Source organism: Lycium ferocissimum, chromosome 8 (assembly GCF_029784015.1).
Source record: "Lycium ferocissimum isolate CSIRO_LF1 chromosome 8, AGI_CSIRO_Lferr_CH_V1, whole genome shotgun sequence".
In the NCBI taxonomy this organism is placed as follows: Eukaryota; Viridiplantae; Streptophyta; class Magnoliopsida; order Solanales; family Solanaceae; genus Lycium; species Lycium ferocissimum.
In genome coordinates this window covers 28811968-28835629 of record NC_081349.1, presented here as the reverse complement: position 1 = coordinate 28835629, position 23662 = coordinate 28811968, and the positions used below count along the sequence as shown (strand labels likewise).

At 33.6% G+C, this 23662-nt stretch overlaps 2 protein-coding genes across 3 annotated transcripts; one reads left to right on the top strand and one right to left on the bottom strand.

The window, feature by feature from the left end:
- Positions 1-12235: 12235 nt before the first annotated feature.
- Positions 12236-15506, top strand: LOC132067844 (wall-associated receptor kinase 3-like). The gene is made up of 3 exons (XM_059461222.1): positions 12236-13200; positions 13452-13508; positions 15237-15506. Exons 1-3 carry the CDS (start codon positions 12390-12392, stop codon positions 15272-15274), a joined length of 906 nt encoding a protein of 301 aa, XP_059317205.1. The 5' UTR covers positions 12236-12389; the 3' UTR covers positions 15275-15506.
- A 253-nt stretch (positions 15507-15759) lies between these two features.
- LOC132067843 (argininosuccinate synthase, chloroplastic) lies at positions 15760-22425 on the bottom strand. 2 transcript variants are annotated; one of them, XM_059461220.1, is made up of 10 exons: positions 22281-22425; positions 21970-22028; positions 21788-21869; positions 20255-20396; positions 20006-20054; positions 19681-19863; positions 17854-17928; positions 17545-17730; positions 16675-16763; positions 15760-16574 (listed from the first exon to the last, which is right to left on the bottom strand). In XM_059461220.1, the coding sequence occupies exons 1-10, from the start codon at positions 22345-22347 to the stop codon at positions 16022-16024; spliced, it is 1485 nt and encodes a 494-aa protein (XP_059317203.1). In that variant the 5' UTR covers positions 22348-22425; the 3' UTR covers positions 15760-16021. The 2 variants fall into 2 exon arrangements, with proteins under 2 accessions (XP_059317203.1, XP_059317204.1); XM_059461221.1 differs by lacking the exons at positions 21788-21869; positions 21970-22028; positions 22281-22425 and adding an exon at positions 21164-21206.
- Between the last annotated feature and the right edge of the window lie 1237 nt (positions 22426-23662).

Sequence of the window (23662 nt, the reverse complement as noted above, 5' to 3'; positions counted from 1 at the left end):
AGTACGAACATTGTACTGAGTATGTAAGGCATGAAAAGTAACACAGTAAGGGATGTAGATATGAATAATAACCAAATGGAAATATAGAACATATCATGAGATAGAAGAGCAACCTGTACATATGAACGCCCCTTAGGGCGGATGTCATGCATGCTTAGTGCTGCGATTCATATACATATCATACTTTACCTTCTTTGAAAACATTTCTTTTTCACATATATATAGAAAATAGAATATATCATATTGCCGAGGCGTCGGCAGCCGATCCATTTAACCACAAATGAGCCACGGCCGGGCATCCCGCGTCCGGGATGATATCATGTCATACAATACCAACTGATCAGGTGGCTACGCGTATATAACGCACTGCCCTTTCCCCATCTTTCCCATATACATATATGCATAGATCATATAACATAGAAAATATACCATATCATATTGCCGAGGCGTCGACAGCCGATCCATTTAACCACATACGTCCCGCGTCCGGAACGATATTATACTCCAACTGATCAGGTGGCTGTGCGTCTATAGCGCTCTGCCCTTTTTCCCAACTTCCCCATATACATATATATATACACTAGTTATGTGAGGCCCGTGCTAAGCCCGGGCCCAAACTCAAGATATAAAAGCAGATATTTTAACTAAAGAAATATAATTTGTGTTAGTACAAGTGTACAACAACAACAACAACAACCATATACCCATTGTAGTCCCACAAGTGGGTAGTTACATAAAAGCAAAATTTTCATTCCACTCCTTTAATATTTAACTTCCATTTTGATAAAATTATTTAATTCAAATCAAATTTGGAGCCAGAATTTGACATTATAACTTATGTATCCTAATTTTCTGAAGTTATTTAATTCTAAATAAATAATCTATACATAGTTAATGAACTTTTAAGACAAATACATAATTTAACTTGTGCAACAGATGGAGTCGCTCCTCTCTTAATTAGGGATTAGTGGGTTCAAACATGGATATGGAAAAAAAAAATCTTTGGAGGAAGCGCTCCCCCGAATAGGCGCTGCGGTGCGAATTATCTGGATTAATTGGGCTCAAATGCGGATATCGAGCACCAATCAGAAATCAAAGAACGTGAAAAATGAGGTAGGAGGTTCGATAGCTTTTGAAAAGTAGACTTTAAAAACAAAAACAAAAAAATTGACATAAATAAATAAGATTAGGACCTAAAAGTAATTAATTAAAAAGTTTTAAAAAAATTTGAAAATTATTGTAAGGACTACAAAAGTTTCCAGGCTCGATAGCTTTTGAAAAGTAGACTTTAAAAACAAAAAACAAAAAAATTAACTTAAATAAATAAAATTAGGACACAAAAGTAATTAATGAAAAAGTTTTTAAAAATTTGGGAAATTATTGTGAGGACTACAAAAGTCCTCACATTCCCTCTTATATATAATAGTAATATATCATATCATAGCATGCAGGAGAGCCCAAAGAAATGCTATAACTCTATCGGAGTGACGTAAGGTCGGTAACCTCCGATTATATTATGGAATCGTCATGGCGTCGTGTCTCACCTTGAAGGGGCAATTATTATAAGGCGAGACTTTCAACGAAGAGTAACGTCACGGGAACACATAGAACAGGATCGTAAGGCGTCATTTCATGTAACTTGAAATCATCAAAATGGTCATTATCCATAAGTAAAATTGAGAGATCAGGAAATAGCTCATTATCTTCATATCGTCATATTCATGGTAGGAACGTATCCTCGACGTATTCGTCATAGACATTTTCTCATATTGGACATCGTCATTGTCATTGAAAAATCATATTCGTTGTTTTAGTCGTAAAAGCTTACAAGAATCATAAAACTTGGTTTTGGAGAAAAACGAATATTTTTGGAAAACATTTATAGACTTTTAGAAAGAAATTCATGACTTAGAATCATAACTTATGACTTTTGAAAATAAGGACGTTATGGAAGCATTTATCAAGTCTCACGTATGAATCATGCCATAGAAAGGAAGGGCGTAGCCTTAACATACCTGCGCTGCGCCTTACTAGCTACGCTTATTCGTCCAAGCTTGTTAGTCTACATTCAGGACAATTGACACAATTGTTAGGTTCATTATCATATGCTTCTCTTAATCCTTCAAATACATTTACTTATAATCTGCCGAAATTTCGGCAGCATCTCCCCTGTAAATATACCATCCCCGAGAATCTAACTCGGCCAATTTTAATCAACAACAATCCGGGAATTCAACCCGGCCAAACTATCAACAATACCAACAATTATTCTAGCCACACTTCAATATTCAATTCAATTCAATTCACCTATCTTTCAAAAAAACGATTCAATCACCATACTACTTCGTCCAACACCTTCTAATTTCAACAAGAACAATAACAACTTAATTCCTTCTTCCAAATTTAATCATAACAACCCAACTTACAATCTTCCAAACTCAACAAGAACAATGACAACACATTTCTTTCTTCCAAATTTATAAACTACATCAACATCCCACACATTGACAACACTAACCACAATAACACAAGAACTATATGAAAATTACATTATCTTCTCCAACAACCTACAAACGATTCCAACTTCAATTTAAATCATTAAACCTTCATTTTCATCATAGAATCCACACAACAACAACCAAAAATGTTAAATAAAAATTAGTTCATCATTCCAACACAACCACCCCCTACACGGCCCAACTTCAACATTCAAAATTTCATGACTTTCATTCATTCTCACACATTACAACACACATAAACCATCTATAACACATGAAAAGAGGATTAAAACTTACCTTCTTCACTTAGTTTTTCAACATGACTTGAATTGAGAATTGTAAGGATGAATGGTTTTGCTTGCTACAACAATTATTCCATGTTGTTTAGCACCTTCCAATTAGTGGAAAAGCTAGAAGAAATAAATTTTTTGATGGCTATTTTTGGATCTCCTTCTTCCTCTCCATGGCCGAATGGCCCTTCAACTTCTTTCTTCTCTTTTGTTTTGTTTCTCTTTCTCCAAATTGCTTACACTAAAAAGAAGACTTCCCACATATATATATATACTAGATGGTCTATGCCCGTGCTGCGCACGGGCCCAACACTTCGGATTATAATATATCTATGTATATGTAATTGTGTTTAGATAATGATAATATATATATATATATATATTATGTTCAAAATACGATTAATATAACATTGCGGTTGTCTTTGCGTGTCTAGAACTTTATTTTATTCGTGTTTGCTACGAAAATTTATTAATACTTTTAAAAGAGAAGACTTGTTTAAAAAGAAACTATTTTCCTCTCTTTGAGATAAAACAATAGCAATATTTAAGCATCGCCGATACTTTTAATTTTAATTCGATTAATTTAACGGTGTAAAATACTTATTATTTTTTATCAAATTTTGATTTAGATAATTCTAATTCAAATTATTAAATTAATTTTACATGTTTAAAACGAAACAAAGTAGAAATTGATTTTTTTCCTTATTCTAAAGAGTCCATCATTATTGATTTAATTGTTTGATTTTCTAAGCATTTGTTTTTTAACATTGTTTGTTTTATTAATATGGGATTCATATTTTTTTTTAATATTGCTTGATTCTATTAATATGGGGTCCACTTTTTTTTTTCCCGTGAGTTTGGATGTGGTCGGCCTACTTTTTTTCTTCCTTTTTTTTTAAAGGGACAACGGACGATGAAGCATGGGTCTAAACCTATGCTTTATATAGTTTCTTCTTTTTTTATTTTTATTTTTTATATTGCTTGGTGTCGTTTAGTATGGGGCCCACTTTTTGGACATTATTATATATATATATATATATTTTATATATATATTATATATATATATATATACTATGTTCAAAACACGATTGATATAACATTGTAATTTGTGCTCCGTATCTAAAACTTTATTATATTAGTGTTTGCTAAGAATACAAAGTCTGCACTTTTTTTTTTTTGACATTGTTTATGTTTTTAATATGGGATTCACTACTTTTTTTATATATATAAATATATTGCTTGATTTTGTCAAAATGGGATACTATGTTCAAAACACGATTAATATAACATTGTAGTTTGTGCTCCATATTTAAAACTATATTATATTAGCGTTTGCTACAAATACGCATGGTGTTTAATATGAGGCCCACAATTATTTTCACATTTATTAGAGTAAGGAAAAAATGAAAAAGTAATTAAATTCTATCTTATTTTAATATATAAGTATTTTAAGTATGTTCTTCGTACAATAATTTCATTTGCTCCCACTAATGGATTGATACGCACGCGGTAATGAATCCATCATTATTGACTTAATGAGATACTTTGGAAATTACATGAATATTGTTTGATTTTTTAATATGGGATGCACTTTTTTTTTGACATTATTAATTTGCATTATTTTTATGCATATATATATATATATATATATATATATACTATGTTCAAAACACGATTAATATAACATTGTAGTTTGTACTCCGTATCTAAAACTTTATAATATTAGTGTTTACTACGAATACAAAGTCTTTTTTGACATTATTTTTTTTGAATATGGGGTTCAATTTTATTTTTTTTTGGATATTGCTTGACTTTGTTAATATGGGATCCACTTTTTTTACCGTGAGTTTGGAGATGGTGGGTTCCACTTTTTTTTTTTTAATATATTGCTTGATGTTGTTTAGTATGGGGTCAATATATATGGGGCCTACAATTTTTTTTTTACAATTTTTTTTATGGGCATGTTTAATATGAGGCCCAATATTTTTTTTATATATATATATATACTATGTTCAAAACATGATTGGTATAACATTATAATTTGTGCTCCGTATCTAAAACTTTATTATATTAGTGTTTGCTAAGAATACAAAGTCTGCACTTTTTTTTTGACATTGTTTATTTTTTAATATGGGATTCATTTTTTTATATATTGCTTGATTTTGTCAATATGGGATACTATGTTCAAAACACGATTAATATAACATTGTAGTTTGTGCTCAGCATTTAAAACTTTATTATATTAGTGTTTGCTATGAATACGCATCGTGTTTAATACGGGGCCCACATTTTTTTTAACATTGTTTGTTTTTTAAATATGAGATTCACTTTTTTTTTCAATATTGCTTGATTTTGTTAATATGGGGTCCACTTTTTTTTTAATACTGGATGTTGTTGAATATGGGGCTCACAATTTTTTATTTTTTTTTACATTTTTTTTTAGGGTCTTTGACATATATATACATCTTAAGGAGAAATATTTACGAAACGTGACGATAGTTTTATATTTACAAAACATAACATTACAAATCCTATACAGTACAAGCTTTATATTTTTTTTAAAAAAAATTATTTTTAAATTATTTTTTATTTTTTAAAAATCATTTTTAAAAAAAATATTTTTTTATTTTTTTAAAAAAAATATTTTTTTAAAATTTATTTTTATTTTTTAAAAAAATTAATTTTTTTTTTTTGCTCAAAAACTTATGTATGAAATGTGTATATCTCGCTCAAGACTTAAAAAGTTTGCTCAAAATTTAGTGTATGAAATGTGTATATCTCGTTCAAGGCTTAAAAAATCCGCTCAAAATTGTGTGTATGAAAACAATATGAAATTTGTATCTTGCTCATGTCTTAAAATTTCGCTCACATTTTCATGTATAAAGTTCATGTTAGATTTCTATAAAATTAATACAACTACAACAACATTGTATATAACTTTGATACAACATTCAAGACTTAAAATAATCGCTCAAATTTTTGTGTATGAAATGTGTATATCTTGCTCAAGGCTTAAAAGTTCGCTCAAATTTTATGTATGAAGAACGTATGAAATGTGTATATCTTGATCAAGGCTTAAACATTATGTTTAAAATTTTATGCATGAGAATGATATGAAATGTGTATATCTTCCTCAAGACTTAGAATTTCATTCACATTGTTTGTATATAAATTTCATATTAGGTTTCGGAAAATTAATACAACTACAACAACATTGTAACAATTTTCATACAATATTCAAGGCTTAAAGTTTTCGCTCAAAATTTTGTATATGAAAATTATATTAAAAATTTTGCTCACACATACACATTTCATACAACTTTCATACATAGAAATATGAGGTAATTTTTTAAGCCATTGAGCACAAAAAAAAAAATTAATATTTAAAAAAATATATATAAAAATTATTTTTTTAAAAAAATATTTTTTTTATAAAAAATATATATATATTCTGGAAAAAAAATAAAAAAATAAAAAATATATGAAAATCCGTCATGTTTTGTAATATATCGTTATGTTTTGTAAATAAGGAAAACTATCGTTACGTTTCGTAAATATTTCTCCTTAATACGTATATATATACGTAGTTTTCCCTTTTTTTAAGGGCGGCATTTTAAAATATGGGGCCCAATTTTTTTTTTTTTTATGTTTGGTTTGGGGGGGGGGGGTCCACACACGGACGGCGAAAGAAGCACCAACCGGTGCTTCTAATATAGTAGAAATATATATATATATATAATCATGTGAGGGGCACATGCCCTCTCTCTCTAGGAAAGATGACTTATTTTGTCATCTTTTTTTTTTTTAATTCTTTTCTTTTTCTTTTCTTCTCTTTTTTTTTTTTGGTCACATGGCCAATATGGCCCCTTTTGGGACTTTCATGAACCTTGTGTAAAATTTCCATTTTGCCCCTCGACTTTTTTCAATATTACCATTTTGCCCCTAGCCTTCCACATTATTTCCATGAACCATTTTGCGAATTTCTCTTTTTACCCTTAACCTTTCTCAATATTTCCATACTACCAATGTTCGTAAATAATATTCATAACCAACTTATACATTAAGATACATTTAGTCATTTCCTTAACTTACCATGACCACCATGAAATATCCGAACGCGCAAAACACGAGATATAACAAAAATAAGCTTGACTAAACATGCTATATATTTTGGAATAGTTAGTGTTGATGGGGGCGTATATGAGAGAATGAACTTTGAAAACAAAAGAAAGTTACTCTTTCCCGAGAGAAGAAAGTTACTTTTTTTATAAAGAAGAAAGTTACTATTTTCATATATTAAAACATCGTGGTTAAGTTCGAAATTAATCAAAACGTTTTGATTTATTGCTTTAATACATATTCTTCCTAAAGGATGTGTCTGTTACGAAAAGCCATCTTTGAACAGACGTGTCTGCTGCAAACAGATTCCTAAGATATCATAAATACCTGGTACTGGTTCATTATAGATTTCTTCTCTTCTTCTCTAAATACTCATTATAAAACATAATTATGTTCTTGTGGGAAATTCAAGTTAATTGCTGGCACTTGGATTTCATAGGCTTTGTAAAATCCTTGAAGAATTCTGCCAATAAAAATTCAAATAATTAGAAAGAAAAGCGTAGTCCATTTAAGTTTAAGGTAAAATAAAAAGAAATTTGCTAAATTACTACAAATAAGCTAGCATTTTATCCGTAACAAATTCAAGGGAAGAAAATAGCAATTGGAATTTAAAAAGTTTGGGTAGATGACTTTGTCTTTCTGTTTATCATTTTCCGTTTATTTTCTGTGCTTTCTTCTCAATGCTTCATAAACACAATGAGTCTAGACAACAAAAATTCTGGAGGGCTGCATAATTTCAAAAGACTATATATAGGGAGGTAACTAGAATCATAAAAGGTAAATGTTATGTTTTTGTAATTCCTATACCTATCACTAGGCCTATACCTAAATAAAGTTAATAAACTAATTAAGAAAATTTTTAGATTGAATGAATCACGGTCAAAGCCGTATTTAATTACCATTTGATTCAACGACTCTTTGTATTAATACATTCTTAAAATCTGAAAAAAACGCAAATATTGAACCAACCCGATAAAACTGACAGACCAAAACTTTTAGAATTTATACTATAATGATTTGGTTTGGTTTGAATATTAGAAAATACCGCCTTAATTGATTTGAATATTAGAAAAAATTGACTTAATTGGTTTAATTTGATTTTAATCAAAAACTGAGTCAAATCAGACCATGAACACCTCTAAATATATAGGGAAAAGGGGCCTGATTTACCCCTCTACTTTGAAAAAAGGTTCATATTTATCCCCCGTTATACTATCAGTCTATTTATACCCCTACCGTTACAATAGTTGAAACATTTGCCCCTATTTTTAACCCCCTATCCACCGTGGCCAATGGCTTTTTAAATAAATGCCACGGTGGAAATTTTATGCCACATAAGAGGCCATGTCACCCATATAATTAAATGGGTCTGTGCAATGTTCAGAACCAAACGATGCTTCTTCTTCGCCATCAAAAGCTAGGGTTTTTTTCCTCTCTTATATTCTTCTCTCCTCTCTTCCATCGTTTTTGTCTTGAAAAATGTCAGAAAATAGCTCCTCCTCGCAGTTGAAGTGCCATTGTGGTTTGATAGCTAGCCATTTAACTTCAAAGGTACGAAATTTTTAGCTGTTTAAACCATGATTTCGTTTTCTTTTTAACATTTTTCCATCTTTATTTGACGTAGTGGTTTCTATAAGTCATGAAACGCAGCCCCCGAAGAAAGAGGGTCAGTACGGAATATGTACTGAGTACGTAAGGCATGCATTACAGAGAAACAAAACTATAATCGAAACAGACGATGAACTATCGGTACATACGTTACTCGAATAGCGACGCTTACCTCCCGTACGCAATTCATATATACTGTTTCATATGCTAAAAAGTGTACGAAAAATAAATGGATCAACCAGATACCAAAATGCTTATTTTGCAATCACCGATCGCGTGTCCGAAGAGGTGCGGAAAACACGAACGCACGGGTGATGTCACACGTCGAGGCGGAGTACGAGAATGTACGAGAATATTCGGATAAAATCATATATCGGACGGAATGCGAACATACGGAATATTGATTGTATCATATAACGGACAAACTACGGACATACGAATGTTCGAATCGGACATATATCGGACGGAATACGGGGCACGGAATGCTCGGATGATATTATATACCGCGTATGCATAAAACGTGTCCCGCCCTGCGATGGGGACTCGGTGAATAGGATCATATATAAACGGACTCATATGTCATATATGCAAATAACGTGTCCCGCCCTTTGTTAAGGGACTCGGTAATGTAGAATCATGCGGATCGAATCCCGTACCAAATATACATAACGTGTCCCGCCCTACTTTGCGGGTCTCGGTGGATAATATCAAATGCCATCTTGTCGCCATCCTCGTATCATCATAAACATACACGGATAACGTGTCCCGGCCCCGCGAAGTACGAGGGACTCGGTGAACAATGCGGTGGAATGCGCACGAGAACATGTCTGGCCCGGACTCGGTGAATCGGAATCATCGTAGAAGTACGCACGAGAACATAACATGCCCTGGCCGGGACTCGGTGAAAGATACATTAAAGCCGCACGCGAGCGAGTCGTGAGAAACCATATGCATATAAATCCGGACTCGATGGATACGTACACTTACCGACATATGAAGATCCGAAAGCAAGTTTCGGGTCCTTCCGAATTAGTGTCGAAAGTTATGGACATTTGAAGCGCGAAACCTCTTCGGACTTTTCAAGCGATCCGGATCGTGTATGAAGAACATTAAAGCTTACGAGAGAATGTTCATATTAAAATACTTGTATCAAATACTTATGTCACAACACTTATATCCGAATACTTATATCAGAATTTCTATTTCAGAATATTTACATCAGAGTGCTTATATCAAAATAGTCATATCAGATCATTCGTGTCGGAGTGTTTATATCCGGATAGTCAAACCAAAATGCTCATATCTGAGTTACCAGATACTTATATTAAATTCGGAACGAAAGTCAAAGGTTTATTAGTTATCTTACGGACATAAGGCAAATAGAAACCGATACAATTAGGTCACGGGGATTGTGGGCCCACCTCGGGTCAAGTCGGGTAACGAACATAAAAACATGGTCATTATGTCTCATTAGACTATCCTCGAAGATTTCAAGGCATTCCACGTTCGTTTTCAAAAGTTACGGACGTTTGGACATTTCTTTACAATAAAGCGTAAATTAGTTAGTTCAATTCTATTGAATGAGTAGTAACTAAATTCAACCTCGGACTTCTAGAATTGGAGTGGTCCCCGAAGCACGTATTCAAGCTTATTACATCTAGGACATGCCAAAGAAAGAAAGGGTAAGCCTTACATACCTTTTCCGCTTCTTAAGCTTCTCCAAATTCGAATCTCGTTTTCTCCAAAATCTACAAATGGTCATGTTTACCAAATGTGAGTTGTGGTTTTCAAGAGTTCAACTTAAATTCATGTTTGTCTACCGAAATTTCGGCAGCATTTCCCCTATGCATACGGCATCCCCGAGACTTAGCTCGGCCCAATATATCAACAACAACAACCCAACAACACAAACAATCATTATGAAATACAATATAGCATAACTAGTCTTCTTTCCAACATAGTGCAATAGCTTTCATTCTAACTTCATATTTCCAACTCAATACCAACATTCTCATATTCATTTACTAATCAAGATCATTCCAATACAATTCTAAATCATTTCATATCATTTCCACAAAATATTCACAAGATATACAAAATATACAAACTTCCCATCAAAGCCATAATTCATCCAAAGCTTCTAATCTTCAACATAAATATTCACAACATATTTTTATCTTTCAATTTCACTTGCAACAATCACCATTTACATCTTACAACTTCATTTTCCTCAATTACATAATCTATAATAAAGTCACATACTTTCCGCCAACAATGTAACAACGAATTTCCTCATGCCAACTAGAACCATTACTTTCCATTATCATCACAAGACCCCAACATCACAATTAACATACCAAATAATTTGATTCACATCCTCCCCTCCATCTTGATACACACGGCAACACACACACACATTCACAACACACAAAATTTTCATACTTTTTATTTACTTCATAAGGCCATAACAACATAATCAACATACTAAACAAGTTCAACCTTTTTCCTCCATCCTACAACATCCCACGGCTACCACACAACACACACACACACGGCTTACATACACACACAACCACAATTCCATAATTTCCATGCAATTTCACTTATTCTAATCATTATAACATTCATACCTCTTCCATAACATAAAAGAATAAGATTCTTACCTCTTTCTTGAAATTTCAACTTGCCGCAAACGTGGTTCTTTCGCCAAACTAATTATACCACGTCGAAGAGCGTCTTGAACTTGTTAAGAATTCACGAAGAACAAGATTTTTGGATGGAGCAAAAGGGCTTGGAATTTTTTTTATTTTTTTTTTCTTTTCTTTTCTTTCTTTCTCTATGGCCGAATGGCCTATGCTTGTTTTGCTCTCTCTCTTTTTTTTTTGTTCTTCCTTTTTCTTGAATAAATGATGATGACTCCCACATATATATAATTCTCTTAGCCATGTGAGGGGCACATGCCCCTCTCTAGATTTTTCTTTCTTTTTTTTTTTCTAAATTTTCTTTTTCCTTTTTAAGGATGACTTCTTGGTCATCTTTTTCTTTATTTTTGTCACATGGCCAATGTGGCCCCTTGTTTTGGAACTTTCATGAACCCTCTTGTGACATTCCCATTTTTACCCCTCGACTTTTCTCAATATTACCATTTTCTTTTAGCCTTCCGCATTATTTCCATGAACCATTTTGCAAATTTCTCTTTTTGCCCTTGACCTCCCACAATATCTCCCTACTAATAATAGTCATAAATAATTTTATAACGACTTACACATTAAAATGATTTTTGAAAATCGTTTCGCCCTTAACTTTCCACGACGACTTCGAAATATCCAAACGTACAAAGTACGGGCTATAACAACACAATTGAAAGATTAAAGTGATAATTGGTTTGCCTGTGTACAAATTACTCCTAGGTGGACAAGTATATGTGCTCCCCCTGGATATTGGGGTCTCACTAAATTTAAATTCGCATCGCGAAATTCTAAGCGTTTTCTAACAAAGACAACTCCGTATCCAGTAGGTTTCGAGCTTGAGATATCTGATTAAGGACGAAGAAGTATTTAAAAATTCTTCCATTTTATTATACTGCTCTTTCTGTGCAACCTTTGAAAACTTGTCTGAATACAGTAGTCACCTGCTAGAAGCCTTGTTTCTGTTAGACACACCATATACGGACACTCTAGTTTTTTTCACTATTTTTACAGCTTAATTAAATGACATGATAAAAATCTGGCTCTCCTTTTGAGGAGAATTGAAAATATTGGTCCTCCACCGAAAAGAGCATACCCCACTGACTCAGATATTTGTCTGTCACACTTGAGAGGTTCATTTTCCACATTCACAGTAACTCAAATCACTCTCTTCAAGACCTTTCATCATGTCATTTTCTACAAAAATCTTTCTATTTTTTCTTCTTTTTCTTCTAATTCATCCACTTGAAGCTATTCCAAGTATCATTCCCCTAAATGGTTCTTGTACTGACAGATGTGGCAGCATTGTCCTAAAATATCCCTTTGGTTCCGGATTTGGTTGTGGACATCCAGCATTTTCAAGATTCATAAAGTGCACTTCTGGTGTTCTTCAGTTTTCCACTGGCACTGGCATTTACACTGTATCCTCACTAGATTACTCAACCAACACTCTTGTTCTTACTGACCCCTTTATGTCAACATGTTCCTCAATGCAAAACTCAGGCAGTTTTACATTGGACCATTCAACTCCATTCAGCATTATGAAACAAAACATCTTTGTTTTACTTGGATGTTCTACAACATCTGCTGTGTTTGATCCAAAACAAGATTTGTGTGACACCGGTTCGGGTTCAAATGTTTGTAGGGGACTTTATTCTTGCAAAGGGGTGACAGGGATTGGATTAGCACCAAATGGTCCAATTTCAACTTGTTGTGTTTATGATCCACCAGTTCCTATTGGTTCAGGTTATGGTTTGAACTTGCCTAGGCTTCAGTGTTCTTCGTATTCGTCAATATATGGCTTTGGAGGAAATGAAGGAGATCCTATGAAATGGCAATATGGGATTTCTTTGCAGTATAATAATTCATATTATCCTGATGATTCTTGCAAGAACTGTGAGGACAGTGATGGATTCTGTGGTTTTTCTGGTTCAGATGAGTCTTTTGCTTGCATTTGTAGGAATGGTGTTAACACTACTATTAATTGCTATGGAAGAGGTTTGTTGAAATTTGAAGTTATTTGTTTGGAGTGTGTACTTAACTTATATACGCTGATAGTATAATTAACTTTTTACACTATCACTATAATTTAACCTCCTATAGAATGTTAATAGTCTTATTTTTTGAATTACTAATTCTACTGATTATATATAGTTGCCTGCAATTACCTTTTTAATGACCCTCATTGGGTAAAAAGCTTTTAAGTTCTTGTAGTCTGAATGCTAGACTATGCGTTGTGATGTGTTCAGGATATGCTTCGAGTGGGACATGGAGACACAAGATTCAAACAGAAATGAGCGGTGGAGGTAAAGGCAAAGCCTTTTTTTTAGTTACCTTTGTCTAGAGTAAACTTTTTGGACAAAAAGTCTTCTTTAGTTGAAAATGTTTGCTGACAGATTGTCATTTTGCATAACTTTTTTTTGTGTGTCAATCCCACTTTACCCCTAACATTTAAGGGATGAAAAAAAGATATCCCTTCACATATTGAAACGATAACCTGTTATGTAATATTTTTTTGTGAGAATTTTTTTTTTTGTGTAATGAACTTTTTTTTTCTAGAATTAAATTACAAAAATATATAACTCTTTTTACCGTCACATTCACCTTCCGTTGAAAATAATGTAATTATCTTTTAAAATATAACTACTTAGAATAATTTGTTAATAAATTTCACGCTAGGAGTTAGTATTTTCTTAGAAGATGTGTTAAAGGTTAAGTGAACTAGTGTTTTAAACCGGAGGGAGCAAAATAATTTTAATATTTTTATTTCACTATTAATAAGATGATTTATAGTCAGTCATACATATATCCTATAATTTATTTTAGATCACAAATTTTAAGAGTTCTTTTTTAAAACTCCGCATCTAGTCAAATTCTCATATCAATTGGTATGGAGAGTAGAATTGTACCAAAATTTGTAATTTAGCATAAAACGCACACGTTGAATGAGATTTATATATGTCCTAAATAGAAGTATCGAACGGTCCAAAAGATGTCCTAAATAGCACAGCTCTTTAAGAGAAAACCAACAAATTTTCAAATTTTAGTTCATGCAATATTTTTTCAAAAACTCTAAGTCTTTAAACACGATTTACATCCAACCAATTAAAATTAAGGAAGAAAAATTATTGATACAACATTTATTATTAACTTATGGTATGAAAAATTATTGATAAAACGAATGCCACATAGCTTGAAATTTATTAACAAATTATTTCAAGTAGTTGTTATATTCTAAAAGATAAGTACATTATTTTCAACGGAATAGGTGAGTGGGACAACAATAAGAGTTATATATTTTTGTAATTTAATTCTAAAAAGAAAAAAAATCTTAATTCAGAAAAAAGTAAATTCTCACCGGAAGATATTACATAAGGGGTTATCGTTCCCATTCAATATATGAAGGGGGTATCGTTTTCCAACCCTTAAATGTTAGGGGGTAAAGTGAAATTTACTTGTTTTTTGTCCTAAAAGATAAAAACTAATCATAACCCCACCCCCACGCACCACCCAATGCTTACATAACAGTATTGGTAGATGCTTCTGAAATCAAATGTTTAAGGTAAAACATGGAAGAAATCAACACTTCCCACCACTCACATGTAACATAAGATGTGTCTAAGCTTTATTTATTTAAGAGAATGGAGAGTCAGCCTCTTGTAGAAATATAGGGGTAAGGCTGCGCACAATAAACTCTCGTGCCCTCTCCCCAACCCGGTGCATAGAGAGCTTCAAATGGAGAGTCAATGGAAAGGCTACCGTTTCCGTTCTTTGAGGGCTTTCAGGCTCTCTCGATATTGGATTTGGAGTTTGTTCTAACAACTGTCATATGTGAGATCCTGATTGTTCCTCCTCCGGGTGTTATTACATTGTTGTTGGCTCTGGGTAGGTTGCTAGGTTGTCTTTGCAGCGGTTTCACCTTATTGAACATTTTCTGTTCAACCCATGGTGGAGCTTCACATACTAAATACCATTAACAGATTTCAGAAGATTTCACTGTTTCTTTTCTTCTGTTTTTTTTTTTTTTTTTTCAGGAATCTTATTCCTTTGGATGATGATGCTTTTCATGTAAGGCAGAGGGCATCTTGTTTTAGTTTCAGGATCATGAATGAAAGTGCAAACAGTCCATATATATATTCTCTGGAATTCATTTATACCAAGATTACACTGAAAACTACTTAATTGATCAGAAGCCTGGATTTGGCTCTGTAATTAGATTATTGTAGCTTCTTAATATGAATTTAATGGCTTCTTAACATTAAGAATATTTTGTGTTTACTAATTACATGCTCAAGTCTTGTTACTTTTCGTGTTTACTAATTACATGTTAAAGTCTTGTTACATTTTTTCTTCTTGGCCAGCTAGCACACAATTTGAAACTCGATAGATGATAAGTCTGCCCCTCGCCCCTTCTCCATTTAATATCAACATTTTGTCCCTGACAAGATTCAAACTCGTGACAAAGTCACACGTCACGCGCTGCGTTTTTACCACTGAACAAAAACCCTGGAGCAGTCTTGCCACATTTTGTTGTTCTAGTCAATCAATCAAACAAGATTTAGCAATCAAACACAAATAAAAGGTTGAAGAGGCAAATGTCATGTACCATCTACAGAGTACTGGTTTAACCATCTAGAATTGGAAGAAGATAATCAGAAGGGGAAAAAGCAAAACTGCAAGACAATTTTTCTTAACGAACTTTCAAATATTAAATTTCTGCAAAACAATCTGAACGACAAACTAGCCTCCGGAGTAATAAAAACTACGTAATCCAAGATTCTACTGACCCTTCGATGGAACTGTCAACACTACACCAAATTTAAAGACCCTTTTCAAGCATTGCCCTAACCCTCATTGGAAGCCCGTACAACCGTATGAATCCTGCAGCATCGGCCTGATTGTAGATATCCCCACTCTCAAATGATGAGATATCTTGTCGGTACAAACTATGAGGACTCTGCCGACCTGTCACTGAAACTGATCCTTTGTATAGTTTGAGAGTAACTGAACCCGTTGTAGTCTTGGTAATATTCTCCATGAAAGCATCCATTGACTCGCGAAGCGGATCAAACCACCTGCCAGCATAAACTAACTCGGCATATTTTAGGGCAAGAGAATCCTTGACTTGGATTGTTTCACGATCAAGTGTAAGAGACTCGAGTTCTTGCACAGCTTTGAAAAGGATAGTTCCTCCAGGGGTTTCATAAACTCCACGGCTCTTCATCCCAACGAGCCGATTCTCAACCATGTCTATTCGTCCAATTCCATGTCTTCCACCAATTTCATTTAGCTCAGAAAGAAGAGTTGCGGGAGAGAGTTTCTTTCCATTTACTGAAACAGGAATACCAGCAACTATTCCAATGTTCACATACCTGCACAGTTAGAAGTAGTTTTGAAATTGCGGAAAGAAATGCATCAGATCTTACCTTACTACTGCAATAAATGAGAAAAAAAGAAACAAAAGATTCTTACTCAGGTTGATCAGGTGCATCTTGGGGATCAACTGACATCATATACATATCCTTCATTGGCTCATTTGCAGGGTCCTCCAGAATATCTCCCTTCAATACCATTTTGAAATGAGTTTTACGGGTATAATGAGTATTCACATAGCCATACTTCAATATATTTTTTTCAAACTTACCTGAACAGGGTCAATGGGCGATCAGGAAGGCCCATGACCTAGGTTGGTGGGCTCCATTCCATTTTGGAGGGGTGCCCGTCTAAGTTCCGCCCAAGTGGCAGAGCCTACGTCATAACATTTTCTTAATTTCTGATGTTTTAGCTTATTCCTTGTTTACTAAAGAAATCACTAGAATTTACTAAGAGAAGAGATTCATCTTCTACGTCATTCATTTACCAATCATGATAGTCCTATACAAATCTCAATTAAGACTGATACCCTTTATAGCACTATGTTTTACACATTAAATATACTACTGGTCCAAGGAAAGATGAGCTTGTTCGTTTGGTCAAAGTTCCTAGCGAAAAGAAAACAGTTACAACAGCAATGAAGGAAAAGCATGATGCTGAAGTCGAGACAAATTCGATATTTGGACAAGAACAAAACGACAAAAACAGGAGACACATTAAATATACTACTGATCCAAGGAAAGACAAGCTTGTTCGTTTGGTCAAAGTTCCTAGCGAAAAGAAAACAATTACAACAACAATGAAGGAAAAGCATGATGCTGAAGTTGAGACAAATTCGATATTTCGACAAGAACAAAAAAAAAAAAAAAAAAAGTTCCAATACTTCTCAACCAAGTCATTGGGTATAGAACGATCAGCATTAATAAATGAGTATCATAAGCTACAAAGTACAAAACAAACTAATATTACCTCATGACTAAGGTGCCACAAGTTTCTGTCTCTGCTATAGATAGATTTTTTGGTCACAGGAACTGGTACGTTGTGCTTCTTAGCATATTCAATAGCATCCTCTCTTCCTGTAATTTCCCATTCCCTCCAAGGGGCAACAACACTAAGTTCAGGATTCAGAGCAAAGAATGTCAGCTCAAAACGGACCTGTAGTGGTAAAGAAGCATAGTTGAGTCCCCTGGGCTCACAAAAATAGGTTTAAGATGATACTGAAGAGTAGATGATCTGATAAATTGCCATATAAAGTTATAAGAAGATCCAGGATAATACCTGATCATTTCCCTTCCCTGTGCATCCATGAGAAACAGCATCAGCTCCAACCTCTCTGGCAACATCAACCATTGCCTGCAGTTATCAGTTAATTTCAGAGTCCAAAACAAATGTAAGGCACTGAGAGCACCAATTCTAAAATGCGGACATTCAGTTTATCAATTGTTATATCTGCTTCCGAACTGGACTGTAGTAGGTCAGTTTTAGTGGACCAATATATGAACACGAAAAGCTTGGCCCCACCGATTACTAGCAGTTTCATCTTTCTGGAAATGTAAAAACTTGATGTACAAAACACACAATATAGGGGAAAAAAAAGAGAATAGTAGCAGACATTTAAAGATCACAAATACACAACAAGAAATTTTCATAACCAAACACGAATCATGAAGAAACAAAAATAACTTCATCAGAACTCCTGCAGATGCAAGTTTCATCATTTCCCCATTTTAGGTGTCCCTTTGATTTCCTTGACCTTTTTATGTTTTTAAGAATTTCAGTTTCTGATTTTGTTCCACCTGTAAATACTGGCAAATTCTTCAGCCTTCTCCCATACATGTTAATAAATTATTTGTTTGGCTGCAGCCTGCAAGTCAGGCAATTATATAGAGGATAGACCAGCCTGAACTGCTTTTACAAATAGTTTCCAGAAAACGCTACTGTAAAAACATTTTGCACCAGAAAAAAAAAGGCAACTATGTCTACCAAAGTTAATATTTCCTCCTTTATAGACAAGTTGTTTCTGAGAGGAAATTCATTGTGGATGCTGCATGTCTCCCCGGTTATGTTGCTTGGATCCTATAAAAATTTGGTTGAAACCATGTTGATCAACTTTGGAGGAGCCAGCAAACAGCCACAGCTTTCTATAACATTTTCCCAAAAGTAATGTTTCTTCTCATACAGTCAGATTGCATGTTGAGAGGCAAACCTGAATCCAACCAGAGGAAATTAATCTAGGGTGCTGTATACGTCTCTCAGGCAAACAACCTACTGCCAGAAGTCAACAAACAGCCCCATCTTGTTTCTATAACCTCCAATGTCAAGAAAAGTTAAAGTGACTCAGAGACAGACATATTTTTTCCCCAAACAGTGCCTATTTTCCAGAATCTTGACTCTCTTTAATGCATGCACAAATATTGTGCATATGACACCTTCATTAACTGACTAGGTTTGTTAATTGCCTATCTACACCCAGTGAAGCACCTAATCTTGGGATTTCTCCAAGATCCTCCGATTTTAATAACCTTGAGAAATTGCTTGAACGGAATAAAACCACACTTAGTCCAATTATTGTAATAATTACATAGAATCCTCGCAAGTTCAATCTGTCCCAAGAATCACAGATCAAGGCCCTAGCAAGCTGTAAATCATTCTATCACAAGATGAATTTTCAGGAAAAGAGCAGTTGGACCTGTGATTTTTTCTAACTGACTGCGTGACTGTGTCTTATTTTTCCTTTTTTTCTTGGTTCTTTTGTTTTATGCTTGTGTTTTAGGTAACATTACCACTTAAAATAAATTATGCAGGAGAAAGTCTGTCACAAAACAACTTAGATTATTTACTTGGGGTACTACAAACTAATTATAATTCTAATATCTAGGAACTTGTTTGCATAATAATGCACAACTGACCAGAGACCAAAAATGAGATTAAGACAGTCATGAGTGATCGCTAAAGTTGTGTTAGGCCTCTATTTAGTTGGATAATAAACATGAAATTCTCCAACTGAATCTTTCCTCTCTTTCCCTGGGAAGGTGAGAGGGGTGTTCACGGAAGGGAAAAAAGACCAAAAAAGGTTCGATATATTATTTAAGATTTGCAGTTCACCTTAGCAATAACAGGGCGGGCCATTGATGTCCCAAGCAAGTACTTTCTTTCATATATAGCACCGGCTCGCAGACAAGGAAATATGTAATCTTTCACAAATTCTTCTGTCAAATCTTTCACTACTAATTGACAAGCTCCACTAGCTTTGGCCTTCGCTTCCAAGCCTTCCAATTCCTTAATCCCCTGTGAAACAAATAATTCATCTCACACATAGGTTCTTACTAAAAGAAACTTGTCTCTTTGACTTCTTTATGCACTATAATTCTATAATTTGTTCTCAACAAGAACATAAAGAACCAATTGGTGACTGGAAAGAAAAACATACTTGACCAACATCTGCAGTGAAACAGACAACTTCACAGCCATAGTTTTCCCTGCAAAATGAAAAAAAAAATATTACTAAGAAATAGACGAAGGGATGAAAACATTGCATACAGACCGTGCAACAAAATTGTTCACTTATTCTGGAAACATATTCTTTTATTCTGATTATCATGGATATTCATATTTAACAAAAGGAACATGGCCTAAGCCAAAAGTATTGTGAAGGAATAATAAAACAGAAAGGAGCTACCTTAGCCAAGGTACAATAACTGAAGTGTCCAAGCCACCACTATAAGCTAGAACCACTTTGTTCAATTTTTTGCGAAGAGGTTTTTCCCCAACAGCACTGGAGTTTATTGTCTCTTTGTCATTGGCCAAGACTGCCTGGATAGCTGCAATATTCGAGTAATTTTTCATCATTATGCTATACACTGAAAATCAGCAACCAAACAAAATTGCAAAGATAACCAGGCAGGCAATTTGATGGCACCCCTAATGGTTTGCACAACGAGCTTTCTATGGAATATATAAAATCTCATGGCCGAGTTCGATAGTAATTCTCTGCAATATCTGCAGAAAAGTTCAACTTTCTACAACATTCAAAGTCGTCTAGCAATATTAAAAAATGACAACAGTTAAGCATTTTAAAAGGAAAGAGAACATACTGACCTCAATTTTAGCATTATGTAAAATGTTGAAAGAGTACATACTGGCCATAATTTTGGCATTATGTAAAATGTTTTCTTTATTTTCTAAATATTTGGTTGCTGAAGTTATTGAAAATACTTTCTTTTAAGAGGAAAAAACAGCTTAAGTCAACTAAAAGAAGTCGTTTTCCACTCAAATCCTACTCCTACTAACATGTCTACATTAAATCAACGAACAATACTCCCACGCCCCAACCCTACCCTAGCATCCACCAAAATCACATTCCTCCAACTTTATATCCAACCAAACATTGAGAAATGACAAAAAATACTTCTCATGGAAAACATTTTCTGCCATGACTAAGTAGGGCCTTTATGTGGGCTGCTTATATTCCATTATATACAGAGAATTCAAATGCTAATATAGGTGTATACAAAGACATTGAAATGCTAATAAAGACCATAGCCCAATGCGTTAGAACAAGAATCACTAAAATTACATGCATGAGCACCTATTTTAGCTGGACTGAAATGATTCATTGGTGGGAAACTGGGAAAGTATGTGTGCTTGGAAGTCGATATGATAGATCGAACAGAACAAAAACACTTCCAACTTCACAAGAACATGAATGAAGTCAAACAGGGTATTTCCTTATAAAGATTAGATTTTTCACAAAGAATACTGCTTTAGAATAGCAATAACTTAAGGTCCTCTTAGTTACAACTCAAACCCACTGGCACAAGTCATTGAGCCTCTCCAGAAATGCATACAGCATTAAAAACTGTTAAATAATATAACATCTTGGCCTAAAACCTAATGTCACCACCAACCATTTAACAAAAAATATATTGCCACGTGCTTGAACCTAGACAAGAAAAAGAATCAAGCTCACATGTGAACGGACGTGTTTCAGACCTATATAATCTAAGGCAAGTTACAAATTTGATCGGTCGGCCAAAAATAATTACATTCGCTAGCCAAATCTACAAAAGAACATACACTATTAGTTTAAAACATGTACATTTTTAGTACATTACAATTAATATACACAAAATATACATTTGATGGGCAGTTATACAATGTAAAAATCCCTATAATCTATCAAGAAACCAAATAAAAAGCTAGTAAAAAATACCATGAGTGGCACAGGGTGAAGCAAAGCTAGAACTTTTATGAGAAATCCCAAGACCATTAAATTCACTAGCTTTTACACCAAGCTGCAATAACCAAAACAACAAAAAACAAAACCCCATCAGTATAAATTTCAACTAAAAACATTAAAACACATCAAATAAATTAAAAGGGTATCAAGAACACCTCTTGTAAAGAATCCAACTTTTTAGAACACCAAAACTTATCTTGAATCCTCGGTGTACCTGCATTTGCAAATTGGTCATCATAAATATCTCCAAAAAACAATCTTTACAAGATTTAAACCATTTTTAATAACATAAAAGCCAAAAAAAAAAAAATTGATACTTTTTATAGCTCCAAAAAACCAAACTCCAAAAAAAGTTGAAAAAATGATACTTTTTATAGCTTAAAAACGAATCTTTATAAGATTAAAACCATTTTTAATAACACAAGCACCAAAAAAAAAAGGTGAAAAATTAAAAAAAAAATGATACTTTTTATAGAGCCCTTGAAGAGAAGATTCATAGAAGAACATGAAGAAATTGCTTGAACTTGAGCCATTTGAGTAGTATTTTAGTTTACTCTTTTTCAAGAAAAGAAAAGAAAAAACTGAAGAAGAGTATATGGGGAAAAAACAGCGAATAAGCAAAGAGTAGGTTTCGTTTAAGGGTGACACACTTGGAAAAGAACCCTTAAATAAATAAATAAATAAATAAGATTTTATTTTATTTAAATAAACAATAAAACAAAAAAAGAATATGCATAAAGCAACGTTTCTACCTTCTCCTATTTTTTTAAGGAAAAACTGTGAGAGACAAAAAATTTCCAGACTGGGAAGTAGTATTGGTCCCCTTTTTTAAGGAAGAAAGTCCAAAATAAGGAATGGGGACCTATATGAAATCGAAAAAAAAGGGTCTTTTTAGCTCTTTCTATGCATAAAAATAAAAATCTCTCGTAAGAAAGGCATAATACTAAAAATAAGTTTGTAAAGGGCTACAACACTATTTCTCCTAAAAAAAATATAGGGTGATTTGATATGTGAGCAAGTTATACTGAATTATAATGTGAGAATTATAATAATGAAAATAACTAATTATGAGATTATTATATATTTTAAGATATTTAATTTTGTCAGACTTTATGTACATTCTACCTTCCAAATCTTACTTGTGGAATTATACTGGATATGTTATTGTTATAGTAAAAAAAATGAATATACGGGTTATAATCTATAATTTATTTTTTATTTTGATACTCTATATATGTGGATAAACTTTTTGTTTATTTTTTAGATTTAATTTTAAATTTTAAAACAACAACATACTCAGCATAATCCCACCAGGTGGGGTCTGGAGAGGGTAGAGTGTATGCAGACCTTACCCCTACCTGTTGACGAGTAGGGGGGCTGTTTCCGATAGACCTCCCGCTCAAGAAGAGATGAAAAAGCATCAGTAATAATAAACTGTAATAATAAGCAGTAATAACTCAAAATAATAGGACGATGTAGTAAAAAAAAAAAAAACAATCAATCCAAAGCAGTATAATACATGACAAACTACTATCAAACACAAGGGCTTACAAGAGTAATACTACGACTACCAGTATGCAAGGATAAGTAGAAAAACACTCATCTACTAACTAACCCTCTACCCTAATTCGTGTCCTCCATAATCTCCTATCTACGGTCATGTCTTCGGTAAGTCGGACCTGTGCCATGTCCTGTCTAATCACCTCTCACAAATACTTCTTCGGCCTACCTCCACCTCTTCTAAAACCATCTATAGGCAGCCTCTCACACCTTCGTACTGGAGCCTCCGCACACCTCCTCTGCACATGCCCGAACCATCTCAATCTCGCTTCCCGCAACTTATCCTCC

Bases quoted from the DNA above. Each gene is read 5' to 3' on its own strand.
- LOC132067844 (XM_059461222.1), top strand. From the start codon at position 12,390: ATGTCATTTTCTACAAAAATCTTTCTATTTTTTCTTCTTTTTCTTCTA. The intron at 13,201-13,451 runs GTTTGTTGAAAT...TGATGTGTTCAG, and splicing joins TATTAATTGCTATGGAAGAG to GATATGCTTCGAGTGGGACA. The intron at 13,509-15,236 runs GTAAAGGCAAAG...TTTTTTTTTCAG, and splicing joins AACAGAAATGAGCGGTGGAG to GAATCTTATTCCTTTGGATG.
- LOC132067843 (XM_059461220.1), bottom strand. From the start codon at position 22,347: ATGGCTCAAGTTCAAGCAATTTCTTCATGTTCTTCTATGAATCTTCTC. The intron at 20,055-20,254 runs GTAGCTCCTTTC...TTCATTTTGCAG, and splicing joins GTTATTGTACCTTGGCTAAG to GGAAAACTATGGCTGTGAAG. The intron at 17,929-19,680 runs GTGAACTGCAAA...TGATAACTGCAG, and splicing joins CCCGCCCTGTTATTGCTAAG to GCAATGGTTGATGTTGCCAG.